The sequence below is a fragment of the Mauremys reevesii genome, linkage group 6 (assembly GCF_016161935.1).
Source record: "Mauremys reevesii isolate NIE-2019 linkage group 6, ASM1616193v1, whole genome shotgun sequence".
Lineage (NCBI taxonomy): Eukaryota > Metazoa > Chordata > Testudines > Geoemydidae > Mauremys > Mauremys reevesii.
The window spans coordinates 116,486,403-116,503,843 of record NC_052628.1 but is presented as its reverse complement, the minus strand read 5'-3'; the positions used below and the strand labels follow the sequence as shown (position 1 = coordinate 116,503,843).

Sequence of the window (17,441 nt, the reverse complement as noted above, 5' to 3'; positions counted from 1 at the left end):
GGGGCGTGGGAAGACTAGACCTTGCTAGCCATGCTGGAGCCAGGCTGGAGCATTCCCCAGTTAGACTGAAGCTCTCTGGGGCAGAGGCTGTATCTTTGTTCTGTTTGTACAGACCCCAGAACAATGGGGTCCTGTTGCATGATTGGGTCTTCTAGGTACCACAGTAATGCACATAAAAATCACAACGTGGCCATTGTTTCCTCCAGGACCTTACCTATTTTCCAGCTGTATTTTCTCTTTGCCATTGTTGCACTTGCTGTTTGTTTTCCTCCCTACTAGCATCCATTTAAGTAAACTCTTCACAGTCAGACAGGGTAATAGCAAACAGATAAACTGAGATGCATACAATGTTCATTTAAAAAATGCAGATAACTCCCTCATTCTCCATATGTGTAATATTTTTAACCTGAATGCTGGAATTTTCTCTGAATGAAAATTTTAACATATTTTATTACAATGACATAAATATACATGTAAAATTCATTATTTCTTAAATATTTTCCCCAGCACAATGCTTTATTAATAGAGCTGTGAAACACCTTTGCAATTAAGGCTGAGACCCTGTGACATCTGCTTGCAGGGCCAGCTCTAGGTTTTTTGCCAGCCCAAGCCACACAAAAAAAAAAAAACCCTCTGAGAGTGCAACTGCTGAAGCAAAAAAATCAAACAAACATTAAAAAAAAAACCCACCCAGAATGCCACCCCTGGAATTGTGCCGCCCCAAGCACGTGCTTGGTTTGCTGGTGTCTAGAGCCAGTCCTGTCTGCCCGGTTTGGGTTGTAATAATGAATTCAAAACTCAGACTACATTCACCAAAAATGCCAAAACGTTTGAGCAAATCTGGGCCCAGTCTCCAGCAGATGGAGGGTGATTTATGGTTTCACAAAGAAGAATCATAGAAGATTAGAGATGGAAGAGACCTAAGGAGGTCATCTAGTCCAACCCCCTGCTCAAAGCAGGACCAACGCCAACTAAATCATCCCAGCCAGGGCTTTGTCAAGCCTGACCTTAAAAACCTCAAAGGAAGGAGATTCCACCACCTCTCTAGGTAACCCATTCCAGTGCTTCACTGCCCTCCTAGTGAAATAGTGTTTCCTAATATCCAACCTAGACCTCCCCCACTGCAACTTGAGATCATTCCTCTTTGTTCTGTCATCTGCCACCACAGAGAACAGCCGAGCTCCATCCTCTTTGGAACCCCCCTTCAGGTAGCTGAAGGCTGATATCAAATCCCTCCTCACTCTTCTGCAGACTAATAAGCCTAGTTCCCTCAGCTTCTCCTTAAAAGTCATATGCCCCAGCCCCCTAATCATTTTCGTTGCCTTCCATTGGACTCTGTCCAATTTGTCCACATCCTTTCTGTAGTGGGGGGCCCAAAACTGGAGGCAGTACTCCAGATGTGGCCTCACCAGTGCCACATAGAGAGGAACAATCACTTCCCTTGATCTGCTGACAAAGCTCCTACTAATGCAGCCCAATATGTCGTTAGCCTTCTTAGCAACAAGGGCACACTGCTGACTCATATCGAGTTTCTCCTCCACTGTAATCCCCAGGTCCTTTTCTGCAGAACTGCCGCTTAGCCAGTCGGTCCCCAGCCTGTAGCAGCACATAGGATTTTTCCATCCTAAGTGCAGGACTCTGCACTTGTCCTCGTTGAACCTCATCAGATTTCTTTTGGCCCAATCCTCCAATTTGTCTAGGTCGCTCTGGACCCTATCCCTACCCTCCAGCATATCTACCCCTCCCACCAGCTTAGTGTCATCTGCGAACTTGCTGAGGGTGCAATCCATCCCATCATCCAGATCATTAATGAAGATGTTGAACAAAACCGGCCCCATCACCGACCCCTGGGGCACTCCGGTTAATATCGGCTGCCAACCAGCCATCAAGCCATTGATCACTACCCATTGAGCCCGACGATCTAGCCAGCTTTCTATCCACCTTATAGTTCATTCATCCAATTCATACTACTTTAACTTGCTGGCAAGAATACTGTGGAAGACCATATCTAAAGCTTTGCTAAAGTCAAGATATATCACATCCACTGCTTTCCCCTCATCCACAGAGCCAGTTATCTCATCATAGAAGGCAATCAGGTTGGTCAGCCATAACTTGCCGTTAGTCCATGTTGACTGTTCCTGATCACCTTCCTCTCCTCCAAGTGCTTCAAAATGGATTCCTTGAGGACCTGCTCCATGATTTTTCCAGGAACTGAGGTGAGGCTGACTGGTCTGTAGCTCCCCGGATTCTTCTTCTTCCCTTTCTTAAAGAAGGGCACAATAGTTGCCTTTTTCCAATCGTCCAGGACCTCCCACAATCAACACGAGTTTTCAAAGATAATGGCCAATGGCTCTGCAATCACGTCAGCCAATTCCCTCAGCATCAGATCCGGATGCATAGACTTGGGCATGTCCAGCTTTTTAAATAGTCCTTAAACTGTTCTTTACTACTGAGGGCTGCTCACCTCCTCCTCATACTGTGTTGCCCAGTGCAGCAGTCTGGGAGCTGACTTATAGGTGAAGATTGAGTCAAAAAAAGCATTGAGTCACTAGGTTGCCTCCCCCATTCAGTAAGGGTCCCACACTTTCCCTGACCACCTTCTTGTTGCTAACACACTCGTAGAAACCCTTCTTGTTACCCTTCATATCCCTTGCTAGCTGCAACTCCAGTTGTGCTTTTGCCTTCCTGGTTACACCCCTGCATGCTCGAGCAATATTTGTATACTCCTCCCTAGTCATCTGTCCATGTTTCCACTTCTTGTAAACTTCCTTTGAGTTTAAGTTCACCGAAGATTTCTCTGTTAAGCCAAGCTGATCACCCACTATTCTTTCTGCATATTAGGATGTGTTGATCCGGCACCCTCAATAAGGCTTCTTTAAAATACAGCCAGCTCTCCTGGACTCCTTTGCCCCTCAATTAGCCTCCCAGGGGATCCTGCCCATCAGCTCCCTCCAGGGGTTATGTTGTCATGTCAGTCAATGCTGGCTAGCACCAGAAAATCATTCTTGGAAGACCTGCCTTGTAGAGGCTCCTATGAATGACTTAATTTACTCACGTTGCCCGATGACACTTACCAGTAAGTGTCCCTACCTGTAGGGTATTCTTCATTATCTCTAAATCGTGGGAAAAGCAAGTGAGCCTAGTATAGGAGTAGTCTCAGGTCCAAATTGGCATAGGCAGCAATTAAATTAAGTCTGAGAGTCCCATTCTAGCCTTGAATGAATTTTTCTATACTGAAAAAAATCAAGTCTCTGGCAAGGGTAGAACAAAGACTAGGATGGAAGGATTCATAATGATCAGGGCTCAGCGGCATTTGTCGAGCTATGTGACCGAGCCTGGAAAATATTTGCACGTTATTCCTGGCTCTAACCATTGCAGCAAGACTCATTGCCCTTGTTTACGCTACACTTTTGCCCTCAAACATCTCACCATTGCAACCACCAGTACCATTCAGCGGTGGGGCCAACAATAGAAACCCTATTGCAGACAAGGGGCTAGTTTATACTCCATTGAGAGTTTGGTTTGTTCTCTCTCTCTTTCCCATGGCATTCTTTTAGGATTAGGGTATTTGAGGGACTTGGCATTGGATAGCAAGTGTTTTCTCTGTGTGAATCTCTTGTTAGTTGCACGGCTTCCTTTCATTTCAATAATTTCTTGGGAGGTTCTCTTGTTTATTTAATTGGATGCTGGACTTGATTTCCCTCCTTAAATTTACCTCAATTTGATTATCCAAAATCTCATTCTGGTTTATCGGACAAAGCTTGCACTGGCTGTATTTTTATATGGAGTAATTATTGCATGTGCCATTCGAAGAAGGGGTGTGGATGTCTCAACAGCATAGTAATGGGCTTTAGAGACTTTCTTCTCTAGGAAACCAGTTCAACTCAAGCTCAGGAGTGACTGAAGGGTATTTCTCTCTACAGTCTGTTTGGTGGCCCATGTACAGTAAGTTAGTTCTCAGTCCTGCTATTCCTAGACAGGTGTCACTGTCACCAAACCATTCCTCTAGGTGGAAGGAAGGACAAAGATTGAGTTGTCCCCTGGGATCTCAAGAGATGGTCACTTCAGGTTAGGCTTATGGGGAGATACATGGACTCCCATGGTGAGCAGCTGTCTGAGAAACAGGCTGACACTGAGATTATATCTACACTACAATACAAAGCCCACGGCACCAAGTCTCAGAGCCCAGGTCAGTTGACTCAGGCCTGCCGGGTTTGGGCTGTGGGGCTAAAAATTGCAGTGTAGACAGGGGGCCTTGGCTGGAGTCCAGGCTCTGAGACCCACTGCACTCACCAGGTCTCAGAGCCTGGGCTCCAGCCCAAGCCCACACATCTTCCCTGCAATTTTTAGCCCTGCAGCCTGAGCCCCATGATCCCAAGTCAGCTGACCTGGGCCAGCCATGCCACAGGTCTTCCATTGCAGTGTAGACAAACCCTGGCAGGTTCTGTGAAGGAGTCAGAAAGAATCAGGCTCTTCCAGATCCAGGGAACGGTAAGCCTGAGAAAGGGCCAGAGATGTGTGTACTCTGATTTATTGCTTTTAAGATGTGTTTTCTCTGAAATGCTTTTGTTCTAAGTCAATAATATTTTGCTCGAAGGAGGCAGCTGGATCACAACAGTTTGATTCAACCCAAACAACTTTTTTTTTCAAAAATTGCCAGCCAACCTAAGGGGGAAAAAAATCAATTATTCACCCAGCTCTGCATATATGAGTATTAAGTCTGCTGACTGGGAAAGCGAGGAAGAGCTCAAAAGACGACACTGGAAAATTGATGAGAGATTTGGATTTGAAGCAGCTTGTTCAAACTGAACAAGGACTTTCCTTTCCTAAAAAGCAAGTGGTCTCATTTAGCTCATTACTTAATGAATCAGGCAAAGATGCTGCACCTCATTCATCAGCAGGTGATGCTAAGGAAGTGATCTTGAATTTCAAAGCGAGGGCTGATGGAGTGTTCGTTATCGTTCCTTGCACCGCTATTGAGAGGGATTGGATTATGGATTTGGCTGGGAAGAAGAGAGATCGTTATCAAGACAGACATTTGTTTCTCTAAGGAAATACTTGGGACCAGGCTGGCTTCAATCGAGTTACTCAGATTTGTACCAGCTGAAGATCTGGCCCTTCAAGTCCCAGGTCTAGCTCCTCAAAGGCATTTAGGTGCCTAACTCCCATTGCAATGAACGGCAATTGGACACCTCTGTAGCTTTGAGGATCTGGACCAGTGCAGTGGCTACTGTTCTTTACCATGCCAAATTAAGGATGACCTACACAAATGGGGCTAAACGTATATTTTGTGACTTTGATGCGACATCCTCTCTGAGAGCACCCAGAGTAACCAGCACACATGAGGCCCCATGGAAGTGAAGGAAGGATGCTTTAATGATTAAGCACAGAACTAGGCTTCAGGAGATCTGCCTTCTCTATTGCTATCTTCTTGCAGCCACAGGCATGTCATTTAACCTCTGTGTGCCTCAGCTTACCCCCTCTGAAGTGGGGGATAACGATTCCTACCTTGCAGAGGTATGAAAGTTAAGCCACTGATCCTTGTCAAACACGTTCAGGTCCTGGGGTGGAAGGTGCTATAGAAAGGATGTTACTTATTATGGTTATTACAAAGACATCACTAGTGCTGCTGTTTAGCCCTCAACAGCAAATCATCATGGAATGTGATGAAGCTGCTGTACAGTGTTGTAGCTGTGTTGGTCCCAGGATATTAGAGAGACCAGGTGACCGGAAGAAGAGCTCTGTGGAAACTCAAAAGCTTGTGTCTCTCACCAAAAGACGTTGGTCCAGTAGAAGATATCACCTCACCCACCTTGTCTCTGTAATAAAGCTGCTGGGAAGCCTTGCAAAGAAGACTCATGAGGTTTGTAAACAGTCAAGGTTGGTCCATTGAGAGCAGACTGAGATTAGCCATCAAATCTAATACAGCCAGGGGGAGGGAGGAGGACACAAAACATGATTTCCTTTCGCAGGAAGGTAAGACGACTTGTTGATTTTCCAGGCAAAGCTTAAAGAAATATCTAGACTGCTGCTGATTCTCAGCTCTCCTCCCTACCTTGATATTTTTGTCTGCTTACCTGTGACTTGTCGCACTGAGTGCGCAGAACCATTAAACACAAACCATCACCTTTTTAAAAGGAAAATGCACATGTGCACACACAAAACTAAAAAAGTTAGCATTTTGCAAGGAATTGCAGGGGAGGGATTAGTACGTCTCTCTTTCTCCAAGGATGTATAAATAGGTGGATACAGACTTTCCTAATTCTTGCATTTCTACACCTTTCTAACTGCTGTTTTTTCCCATTACTTAGCAGCAAACAGTTTGGAGAGAGTAATGAATAACATCGTAAATCCATGGCCATCTTTTGGGCAGAGTTATCACTTGAGTGCCCACTGTGGTTGCTCAGAACTTCATGGCCACAGCAGGGATAGATTTCAGAACCTCTTGCTCCCAAAACACAGCTACTACCACTTGAACTTAGGTTGTAAACTCTTTGAGGCAGAGACTGTCATTTTCTTCTGTGGATGTACAGTACCTAGCACACTGGATCCTGGTCTAGATCTGTGGCTTCTAGGTGCTACTGCAATACAAATATGCTACAAATAAAAATATGGGAATTTCTGCTGGCAGTATACGACCTAGGACACGCCATTGTACATTTCAATCTTGCTCAGAAGTCAGCTGTGATATAGAAAAACCAGTTTATTCAATTCTGTCTGAAAACAGAGCTGAACATGTATGCATTATACACAGTGAGCAGTGAAGCTTGTCGTTCTGCTATGCGGTGATGTAAAACGTTCTGCTATGTGTTCTGAAGTGCGGTGATGTAAAATGAGACAGCAACATATAATAAGATGCACTGCATCTCTGTTCTCTTGATTTGTGTGTTGTGCAGTATAAACAGCTAAGAAAATTAGCTGTTTATAATAGTTTGCACACCTCTTATTGTGTTGAATCATTTCATACTCTCCAAGCCATGGTGTGGTAATTATTTCCTCCCCCTCCTACTTGTCCTGTTTAACTTATTCCTGAAATTTATCTCTAAAGTGTGGCCTTTGATGGGTGGCTGCTTCATTGTGTTTTTTATCACCAGATGAAGTATTTTTCATGCTTGCTTTGGCATTTCATGGGCTAATAGAAAAAGATGTCTTGTTTGGGGCAATTTAAAGAACCATAAACAACAAATAACAATACAGCAGAGAGACCGTTGCTGAGATTTCTTTCGCCTGTACCCAGCTAAGCTGCGAATGAGTTCAGTAGGGCTGACAAAATGTTTGGCACTACTGAGTGTCTGGCCAATCACTTTCTATTGAAGACAATGGAGCTACGCTGATTTATACCAGCTGCGGATTTGGCCCAGTCTATTTCTTCTGCACCTCAGTCTCAAGGGTGTTGAAATGGAACAAGATCAAGGATGAACATTCTGGACCCTTCAGTTGTCTGGTGGCGGCTGATATTAGGACTATGATTTATTCACAGGTTTTGGTCTTTGTTGGCCAGGGTTTTATTATTCTGGCCCAGATTCTCAAGTGTGACATGGCTGCTTGGCAGCCTAAAGCAGCCACAAAGCCAGCAGATCAGGCTACTGAAGGATCTCTACTGCCTACAGGCTGCTGCACCACTTCATATCTGGCCATGGACACCAACACCCACTTCGCATACGGCCTCCAAAAAGGGGCATGTTCCCTTTCCATTGAGGTGGAGTGTTTTTTTTAGAAGGAATGCCTCTCCCTTGTTTGACAGTCTCTTAGATGGCATCAAAGATGGGGAAAAGAGAAGAGAGTTAATTGAGATGGTGTGGAGCTGCTGTTAAAGTCCGATCCCATTTCATCCCAGGTTGGGTTTATGATTCAACTGGAGCCAGTAGAGATGGCAAGGTCATCTGGGTCCCTCTCTCTGGCCTGGTTAGGACATCTCTCAGGATCATGATGACAAAGGCCGGGGATCCCAGGAGAGGGTAGGGGCACCATCCATGATGGTGAAGCTTTTAGCTTACAGCCTTTTAGCGACTCCTAAAGATGTTGCTGAGTTTTTCATGATCCTTCCTGTTTTGCAATTATTATCTTTAGGAGAATCGTTTCTACTCCCTATTATAGCACTTGGAACCACTGAGTCATCAGTAGAGTCACATTGTTCCTAGAAATTCTGCCCAGCAGCATGTTGAGCAAGTAGGTAGCTTTCAGCAGAGAACCCCAAATATATTGATCATCCCAATGCTGGATAGCACTGGTCACGTACTTGTGTGTCAATGAAGCTCCGCAATCCAGCAGGGTGAATTGCTTGGGATTTGTTGCCTATTTGAGGCATTTCTGACCTTGTATCATTGTGCTTCAAAACACTGAAAAAGGAAAGACTCCACTACAAATCTCCTGAAACAAAATGCATGGGGAGACCCTCCAGCACTAAGCGTCAGCGGATTTGGCACGAATCCACTACTGTTTTGGAAATGTCATTGTAACCCTAAAAGAAACCCCGAGAATGTATCCAAAGATTAATCTAGGGACTTGTCCAGACAAGTGAAATTGGCACTTGGATGTAGTTATAGCAATGCAAAACACCCCAGCATAGACAGGGCCTAACACTCCAGGGTTATAGAATAACTCCAAAAGAGTGTGAATTAAAGACACACAGTCCTACTTCTCTATTGGAAATCCAGAGTTAGCTAACCTGTATATTCTGTTCTTCTGTTTACAGCCATGGGAAATCTGTTTTGAATGGATGAGCACTGATTTTTATTCTTGGCAATATTCCTGAGCTGGTTTGGGGGCAATGATTAAAGAACAGACATAATATTCCCTATTACACCAAAGACTATAACATGAAGGAACCACGTAGTCCCCATGTGGTCCAAATAACTATGTATATAGATGTGACTAAGTAATACTGAATATACGCAACGTGCGAGGCCTAGCCCCCTTCCCCACCACACACACACACACACACACACACACACACACAGCTAGCACCACTGGAGGGCTCACAGACTATTTAAAGGGATTCTACCCAGTTCCTGTAAAACTACAGGGTGGAGGAGAAAATTGTTCCCCTTTTCCTCAATTGCAGTCAACTTTCATGACTATGAAATGAGGATGGATATGCAGCTTAGTTAATTAAGGGAGTTGAGGCTGCCATGAATGGGATATCTACTTGCAGTTTCTCCTTGATTACTTTCCTCTTTTGCACTCAGAAAATCATTACCATTGCCTTTAAAAAAACAAACAACCCAACCCACTAATGATCACTCTGGACTCTCTGCTGACTAAAGCCTTGGTCCTCGATTCTTGGATGATGTTCAGCCAAGCAGTGCTAGTAGTTCCAGATTATAGCATAGCTACCACTGGTATAGGTGTCTCATATGTGCCACTCATCTAATTTTCCCAGGAAAAAATATTAGTGGCGCAGATTCACATTGACACCAAGGTCCCTCTTCACCACTCTGACAGTGCAAGGACTCTTAAGGCAGCCAGGGTGGTATAAACGGGCCTTAGTATGACTGAGAATCAGTCCGTTATGCACCTGTTGTGATTTGGCTAATGCATGCCCACTGAGATGATATTTACACATTTGAAAATGCAATGTGTACTATGTATATTAAAATACACCAAGAGGGCATTTATTTTTTATTTTGCACAGACACTGCAAATGGGCATTAACCACTTCTCTGGACTCTTTGTGATGTTATGCGTTGGATTTGTCTTGTCCATTCTCACCACCATTGGAGAACATGTAGTACACAGACTGGTCCTACCGCGAATCAAAAAGAAATCCAAGCTGAAATACTGGCTCCATACAAGCCAGGTACGTATTCGAGAGGCTCGCTGGTAATTCCATCAAATGTTTCCAGAGCTGTTCAGTAAAAGCCTGATCCAAAGCCACTGAAGTCAATGGAAAGACTACCATTGGTTTCAATGGGCATTGGCTCTGGCCTAGATTATTATTAGTAGCTTTGCTGTTCTAACAGAACCTGTTGCAGTTGACGTTGGTGCAAATTTTACCAATGACTTCGGTCGGAGCAGGTCCAGCGTCTCTAGCACCCCTTCTGTTATTGAGTATCAAGGGGAACCAATTAAAGATGATCAGTGTTATTTCTCAGACCAGTCAATCACTCTTTAATGACGATGGGGAGGAAGTAGACACTGGGATGGGAACATTTACTTGTGGCGCTGCAGGTAGTTTTCAAAGTAGCCTCCAAGTGGGCTAGGTGGCTCGGAGGAGTGATGATGGTGATGCACATTGGCAAGAGAAGTCCAGACTTCCACATACACTGCTCAGTATACAGCTGCACTGAAAATGGGAGTCCTTATTTTCATTTACGTTAAGGCCCCTTAGTAGTGTAAAGAGGCCTTTGTGTGTATAAGAATCTAGGCCCTCACGTTTGGACTAAAAATGGGATAGAAAACAATGTAGGAAACTATACAATAACATTACCAGTAGATCTGGAATAATGGTACAATTTTATCTGGAGTTCGTGTTTAATTTGGTCCTGCCACTGTCAGGAAGTTACAGAAGAGGTCCAGAGAAGGTCAGTGATGGTTGGCGTTAGAAGGATGCCAGGGACTACATATGAGAGTTTGAGATCAAGATTAATTTAACAGTGAAGAGAAAAGCATCAGAGGGGACTTGAAGTATTCACAGTTACGAAGTACATAGTGTAAACTGAAACACCCTCCTTCTTTTTGCTTCTCAATCGCTACTGTTTTATAACCCAAACACTGTGCAGTTGGCTTTCTGTGCTAGCTGCATTGTGAGACTGCCGTTCCCAAGGTGAGCAGGGTCAGTCTTGTGGTATTTTTCCCTCCCTTTCCCCTATGAATGTTTGAAGCTTATGTTTCCATATGCCAGAGGAAGATGGCATCTCTAGCCCTACCACATTCTAGAGGTGTTCATAGGAGCCATCACGGAAACTCCTGGGCTGTATTTCTGTATATGATTGAGCGAAGCAGGGCTTTGAAGCGGAGCCAAGAGCTGGAGCACGGACCAGTAGGTTTTTGCCTGGAGCTGAAGCTGGAACAGATCAATTCAAAAATGTGATTGCTCCAAATCCCTGGAACGTAGAGCTTGCCTCTCTCAATTCTCCAGGTCCTCAGCTGGTGCATCACCATGCAGTACCATTGACCTTAGCGGAGCTACATCATCTTACACCAGCTGAGGATCTTGCCTAGAGTGAACTGCTAGAAGTCCAGTGAGAGCCCGACTCCAGCAACAAGTTGAATTTTGTCAGTAGCACAGAACAAGTGATAAAGGAGAGTGGCTGTGGAACTCTGTATCTTACACAGCACCAGTCAGGTGAAAGCATTTCAAGGAAGACCTCGTTTGGTTGTCTGAGGACTGAGTCATTGTTGGAAGGTCCAAATTAAGCAAAGACAACCATTTATCTATAAATACTAGAATATGAAAAAAAGAGGGGGAGGGTGGTTGTTCTTCAGTGTGTTTGTTTTCTTAAAGATACACAACTAGTTTGCGTAAAAAGCCTGAACCAAAACCTGTTGAGCTTTGGGACAGTTTGAATTTTAATATGCTACAAACTAGCATGAATTCTAAGTAACATCTTGTTTATCAGTATATTGATTCCCAAGCTTTTTATGCATCTATAAAATGTGGGTTCGCCTCCTTTGGCACGGTGCTTGTAATAAAGTGGGGGAAATATATTTATCTTTCTGACTTGGGGTATCTTATCTAATGGATACATTACTTTCTGGTAGACAGTCTTTAAAAATAGTGTACATCAGGAAATCAACCACTCTTGCTTCAGAAATAGGAGACCTTTATGACAACGAATAGGAGCTGGGCATTGTGTTTGTATCCTGGAATGTGCAAAATAAGAAGCTACATTCAGGTGGAGTCCACACAAAGACAATTGTTTGCCTGCCCCCAGAGGAGGGGAGGGGCTCTTTTTTCTTGTGTTTAATTACTGCCCTGTCTCACTTCTTCTAGAGATTGCATCGCGCGTTAAACAGTTCATTCACTGAGGACAAACACCAGCCCAAGACAAAACGAGTAGAAAAGAGGTAAGAAAAAAGGGCTTATTTTGGAACTAGATCTGGTGGAACTGGATATCTGACCATGAACTTAAATGTCTCCCAGAGATAAAGATAAATCAAGACAGAAAAATGGTACTTTGATTATTAGCTAACGATATTGTTACAGGCTGAAGTTCTTTAGATGCCCAAAGAGAAGCAGAAAATGGATATTTATTAGTTTAATACAGATTTCCTAGTATTTTTTATCCACACTGCAATCATAAATCCAAAACCCAATACCAGCCCCCATGCTCATTGCCAGCTGTGAATCTAGGTATATCTTAAGTGTAACTTGTTCTAGCCACAGATATACACCAGTCCTAAAATGGTCAAATAGCATGCAGGACAATCCCTTCTTCCAGGAATCTCAGCTCAGCCCAAGTCATAGGGAGCAACTCCACCTCGGGCATTGACTCTAATTAGAGACCAACTCAAAGAGCAAACTCGCCTCCTGTTTGTACAGCTGCATGTCTCCAGAAGCTGTGTCTACACAGAACACTGCATAACCAAAGACAATACGCCAGCACATCTTCCTAAGACTAAACACTTGCTCACACACTAAGAAAAAGAATTGGAAAGATGATGATACATCTACATCACAAATGAAGGTGTGGTTGGAACATGGGCACAATTGATACATGCGCTAGCTTTAATCTAGCTAACAAGAGTAGTAAAGATTTAGCACACAGACCCTGCCATGGGCAGCAACCTAAAATCCCCAGTGGGCTGATAATGATGGGACTATCCCATGCCAACATTTCTTCACTACTGTTTTGTTTTGAACCCACCTAGCTCGATTAAAGCTAGCAAGGACATGGCTACCTGTTACATTCACACCTTCATTTGTGGTATAGACATATCCTTCAGGCAACAGCACCACCTAGTGACACCGGTCATAACAATACCATCTTTTTGATGTGGAACTGCTAGGAAATACTTCTAGACAACAGAGTACAGATGCAGAGAGATGTCAAGATACTACCCTGGCCACATACAGTGAAAATCTCCATGAGTAGTGTCTGGGAAAGATCCTCTCTGTGGCCACAATCCAAGCACTTACTCACGGGTTTTGTTAAATTTTGGTGCCACGGAAATGACACCAAGAAAAAATTCTTGGTTGATTGACAGATGAGGGAGGGTAAGCCTTAGGGTGACCAGATGTCCCGATTTTATAGGGACAGTCCTGATTTTTGGGTCTTTTTCATATATAGACTCCTGTTACACCCCATCCCCGTCCTGATTTTTCACATTTGCTGTCTGGTCACCCTAGTCAGCCTCCACAACACCCCACATCTGGCCTCCCTCCGGCAGGCAGGCAGGCCACTAGTAACAAACTGACAATAATCCCAAAGGAAACACAGAACAAAAAGGTCCTTTGCTTTTCCTGGGCTACCCTTCCCTCTTGTACAGCAATGACCCTCCAGACTTTCTCCTTGGAGGCCCAGCTCCTGCCTTGAGCTTCAGGGCTTCCTCCCTGGAATCCTTCCCCCACTCTGGGACTCCATAGGCTGGATCCGTATTCCCCGTGTACCTACAGACTTTCTACCTGGGGTTTGACTCTCTCCTGGGTCTACTACAGGAGCTGCCTCCTCGTCTGCTGTACTTTCCTTCCCACCAGAACTCTCCCCAACTCCTTCTCAGGGGGGCCTGATAATTGACTCTGACCATCTGATAGGATCAGCTGCAGGGCTACCTGATCCACCCCAGGCAAGGTTGCCTGACTCCCCTGGAAGAGCCAGCCAGTCTCTCTCTCTACTGGCCACGCTCTTCCTCTGTCTTCTCCCCATAACAAGCCCAGTTTGACCCCACGGCAGCTTCATAAATTCAAAAGCACAACATTCTGAGGCACAAGCTGCTTTCAGAAGCCAACTGGTGCAAAATAAACCTTGTGCTTCTCACACGGCCAAGGCCCTGACTCCTACACAGAATGATTAAGAGGGTGTGTGTGCGCATGTATGGGGGGGGGAGAACATCACAAAAGTTTCTTTTTCATATAAAGGCACTTTTGCCATCTCTGATTAGAACCCTGCTAGCAACAAGCCTGTTCAAAAACACTTGTGCTTATCATGCCTTTAACTGCATTGTGGACGGGACCCTGGTGAATTAAATTCAAGGCTCCCAGTAACCTGGAACGCAGCTGTAATGAGTCCTGATATTGGAAGGGACAGTGCTGTGCTCCCCAGTTAATGAGATGAGAACACCCTTGTTCCTCCAGGAGGCTGTCCTCTTTCAAATGGTCAGAAAGGGAAAACTGATGGAATTAACTCATGTTGTGTTATTTCCCTCGAGACGGGTCCTCTGATATCTTCTTAAGGCATCTCTTTCAGAAAGGCTTTTTTAAACACACTACCTGCAGACCTGCACATTCTCACTCATTCTCAGCACCCGCTTACCTCCAACTCTACATGGATGAGCCCATGACAGGCGACTGCCTCCATCCCCTCTTCACACTCCCCACCACCACGAGCAGCACCAGGCGAGCCCTGTGAAGGCTCTTTTGGTGTTGGGTTGTAAGAGGCGGGAAAGATCGAGGCAGTCACTCATGAGTGCTATTCCTAAACACACCCAGAATGCAGGACAAGGCTACCTGCTGCCTCTGGGGTGTTCCTGAGGAGGAGCGCGCCACGGCCTGCACCAACCAGCTGCCCATTGATTTCTGGGTGTAATCTGAAGTGATGGAGTCACGCTGTGGTTTAAAGCCTGAAATGGGTTGGGACCACTTCTTTTCCCATCCAGGACTGCACCAGTGGAGGGAAAACGAAGCTCCCAGCGAACAGTTCCTGACTGGATGGTGAATGCCATCAGTGAGATGTCCACCACAGTAGGCCCATTTCTCATTTATTCCTCACAGCCGGAGATTGGTCACCTTCCTGTCACACCACATGCAGCTCACCCTGGGCAGAGGGAGGGATGGCTGATGGTGGTAGGAGGGGGATTTGCGAAGGTTTTTGCACTCAGACTCTTTATCACATTGCAGTTGGTAAAATGTTTGCATGTACACCTAGAGCATTGGGCTGAACATGTTTTAATGAACTAAAAGAAGGAAAGAAAATAAATTTAGGAAATGCTTTTAACTTTTCACTCAAGCTGATATTTCAGATCCATAGCCAGTTTTCCTTCCTTTTAAAAGCAGGCTAGTTAGACAATCCCCGTCAGCCCTCCTCAGCTTTGATCCCATACGAGATCAATGTGACATACGCCGCTTTTTCATGTTCCTGATTTTCACTGGCTCTGGTTTTATTGAGATTGAAGAGAAGCCCAAATCACCAAATTGCAATCTGGCTCCAGATTTCTAATGTCTCAATGGCCAGGAGTGTTCAGATGCATGGGGTTTGGTTCCGTCCATTATCAGAATTAGGAGCCAGCTGCAAAAGTCAGATCCAGATCTGGATTTGGATAAAGAAACTCTGTGTTTGGGGATTTGGGGGGGACCTTGGGTTTCAGTTTGGGTCCATCCCTAGTAAGAATGATTCACTCTTCCACTTCTCCTGTTATAGCAAGTCATTTGGGTACTCAAGTGGATTTCATTTGTTAAATAAGTCAGTGTATTTCTCACAGCAGGCATCTTTGGTAGCATGGAAACATTCAAGACTGAATCACTGAAGTTCTCCAGTAGCTGGGCCACAGTGGTTTCCAGGCAGTTAGGGAGTCCGACAGATTGGCTTAGTCTGATTATTTGTATACCTGTATGAGCATCCAGGATGCAGTGTCACTGCAAATTTCTCTGCCAGGGGGAGCTATGTATTAGAAGTTCCTTATTTGTCTACTTAGCAGCTTAGGAATGAAGTTCACCGAACACGCATGGTACATGGTTTAGTGATCCAAGAAGGGGCATGGGCAGCAGGACTTCTTGAGATCTAGACATTGCTCTGACATTCACTATGGCCTTGGGCAGATGAACCTCTTCATCATCTGTAAAATGGTGTCTGTAAATGGGACAGGATGGTATTTACCTACTTCACTGCGGAGGATTAGTCAGTCATTGTTTTTAAGCCCTTTGAAGATGCAGGTCTATATAAATTACTGCACGTTCAGATTTGTGCTCTTCAGCCAAAATGATTTGTGCCAGCCAGAAGGTTAATCAAAAAAAAGTTAATCAGGTCGGCTGAGCTTTTTGGAGTCAGAGCCCTTCTGTAAAGCCATTTTTCAGGAAATAAATTGAACTGCCGGTGAGGTTGGAAATGCAGCTCAGGTGTTTAATAGTGGATATTGCACAGTCGGGGAACGTTGGGCAGGCCTCAGGGAAAAGCCTTCTCTGCAACTGTTATGGTTTCATTTTAAAGAGCGATTCTTTGTGCAGGTCCAACCCGGGTAACAGCCAGCATGCGGTGTGGAACACGGCCAACCCAGGCAACTGTCACCGGAGGAAATACATATGCAGCGAGGAAGGGCAAAACGAAGTGACCCTCAGACAGCACCAAGACATACCCCTACCCCAACTGAGGGGAGAGACTCCAGCACCCCTGACAACGAATGGGAAAGCAGATCCCCTGAATAGTGCTAGGACCTCAGTGATCCAAGAGCTGACTGAGTTAGAGAAGCAGATTCAAGCGATCAAGCAGGAGCTGCAGCTAGCCATGAAGAGAAAAACTGAGCTGGAAGAGTATCAGAGGACAAACAGGACTGCAGAGCCCTAGGCCACCACCCCTCAGGCCCCCTGTACACTTTACAATGCACTTTTGTAAAGCCGGAAAAGAGGCCTGGGAATAAAAAAAGAGCAATATGTTCTTCATAAAGCCTCCGTCCCACAGAGCGGACACTGCAACAGCAGCAGGAAACTTATTCCTGGTTCCTAGAAGGGTTCTGGTTCTTTCATAAGAATGAATCTCTCATTCGTGCCGTGAACATCTAAGGGGCAGCCTTACACTAGAAGAGCGGCAAGCACCCAGACCGCACCAGTCCTGGTTCCTTCACATGGCACTAAAACAAAAAAAAGTTTCCACTTTTTAGCCCTTTCTGTGCATTAATTAAAAAAAATCTAAAATGGTCAGCAGCTCGTGTCCCTTGTTGGAGAGAGAGAGAGAGAGTGCGCGCGTGTGCAGTAAGTGACAAAGGACCTGATGCCCATTTACAATAAGGCCCCTAAGGGGCTGCACCGTGAGTACCAGAGCAGCATCAAGGGACCTTAGCATGAGAGAATCAGACCTGTCATTATAAAGGGAATTTATTATGAATGCACCTCTCTGAAATGATTTGCCTCTTGGATTTTGAAGATGGGGAGAAGTTTAAGCCATTCAACAGCTAAATAGATAGTGCCATCAGATAATCTTTATCTAAACAGGATTTCTATTAACTTTTAAATAATGGTTGACCACACACCCTTTGGGACAACAGCCTGTGTGATGTAGACCAGTGCTTCTCAAAGTCGGGCTGCCGCTTGTGCAGGGAAAGCCCCTGGCAGTCCAGACCGGTTTGCTTAC

At 44.9% G+C, this 17,441-nt stretch overlaps 1 protein-coding gene across 1 annotated transcript in view; it reads left to right on the top strand.

The window, feature by feature from the left end:
• The window catches only part of GRIN3A (glutamate ionotropic receptor NMDA type subunit 3A), an 88,655-nt gene extending 71,724 nt beyond the window's left edge, over positions 1-16,931 (top strand). Inside the window, exons 7-9 of the mRNA XM_039542946.1 lie at positions 9,635-9,799; positions 11,936-12,009; positions 16,322-16,931. Of these exons, the coding sequence (XP_039398880.1) occupies positions 9,635-9,799; positions 11,936-12,009; positions 16,322-16,658 (576 nt within the window). The 3' untranslated portion in view covers positions 16,659-16,931. The remainder of the gene's footprint in view (positions 1-9,634; positions 9,800-11,935; positions 12,010-16,321) is intronic.
• Positions 16,932-17,441: the final 510 nt, after the last annotated feature.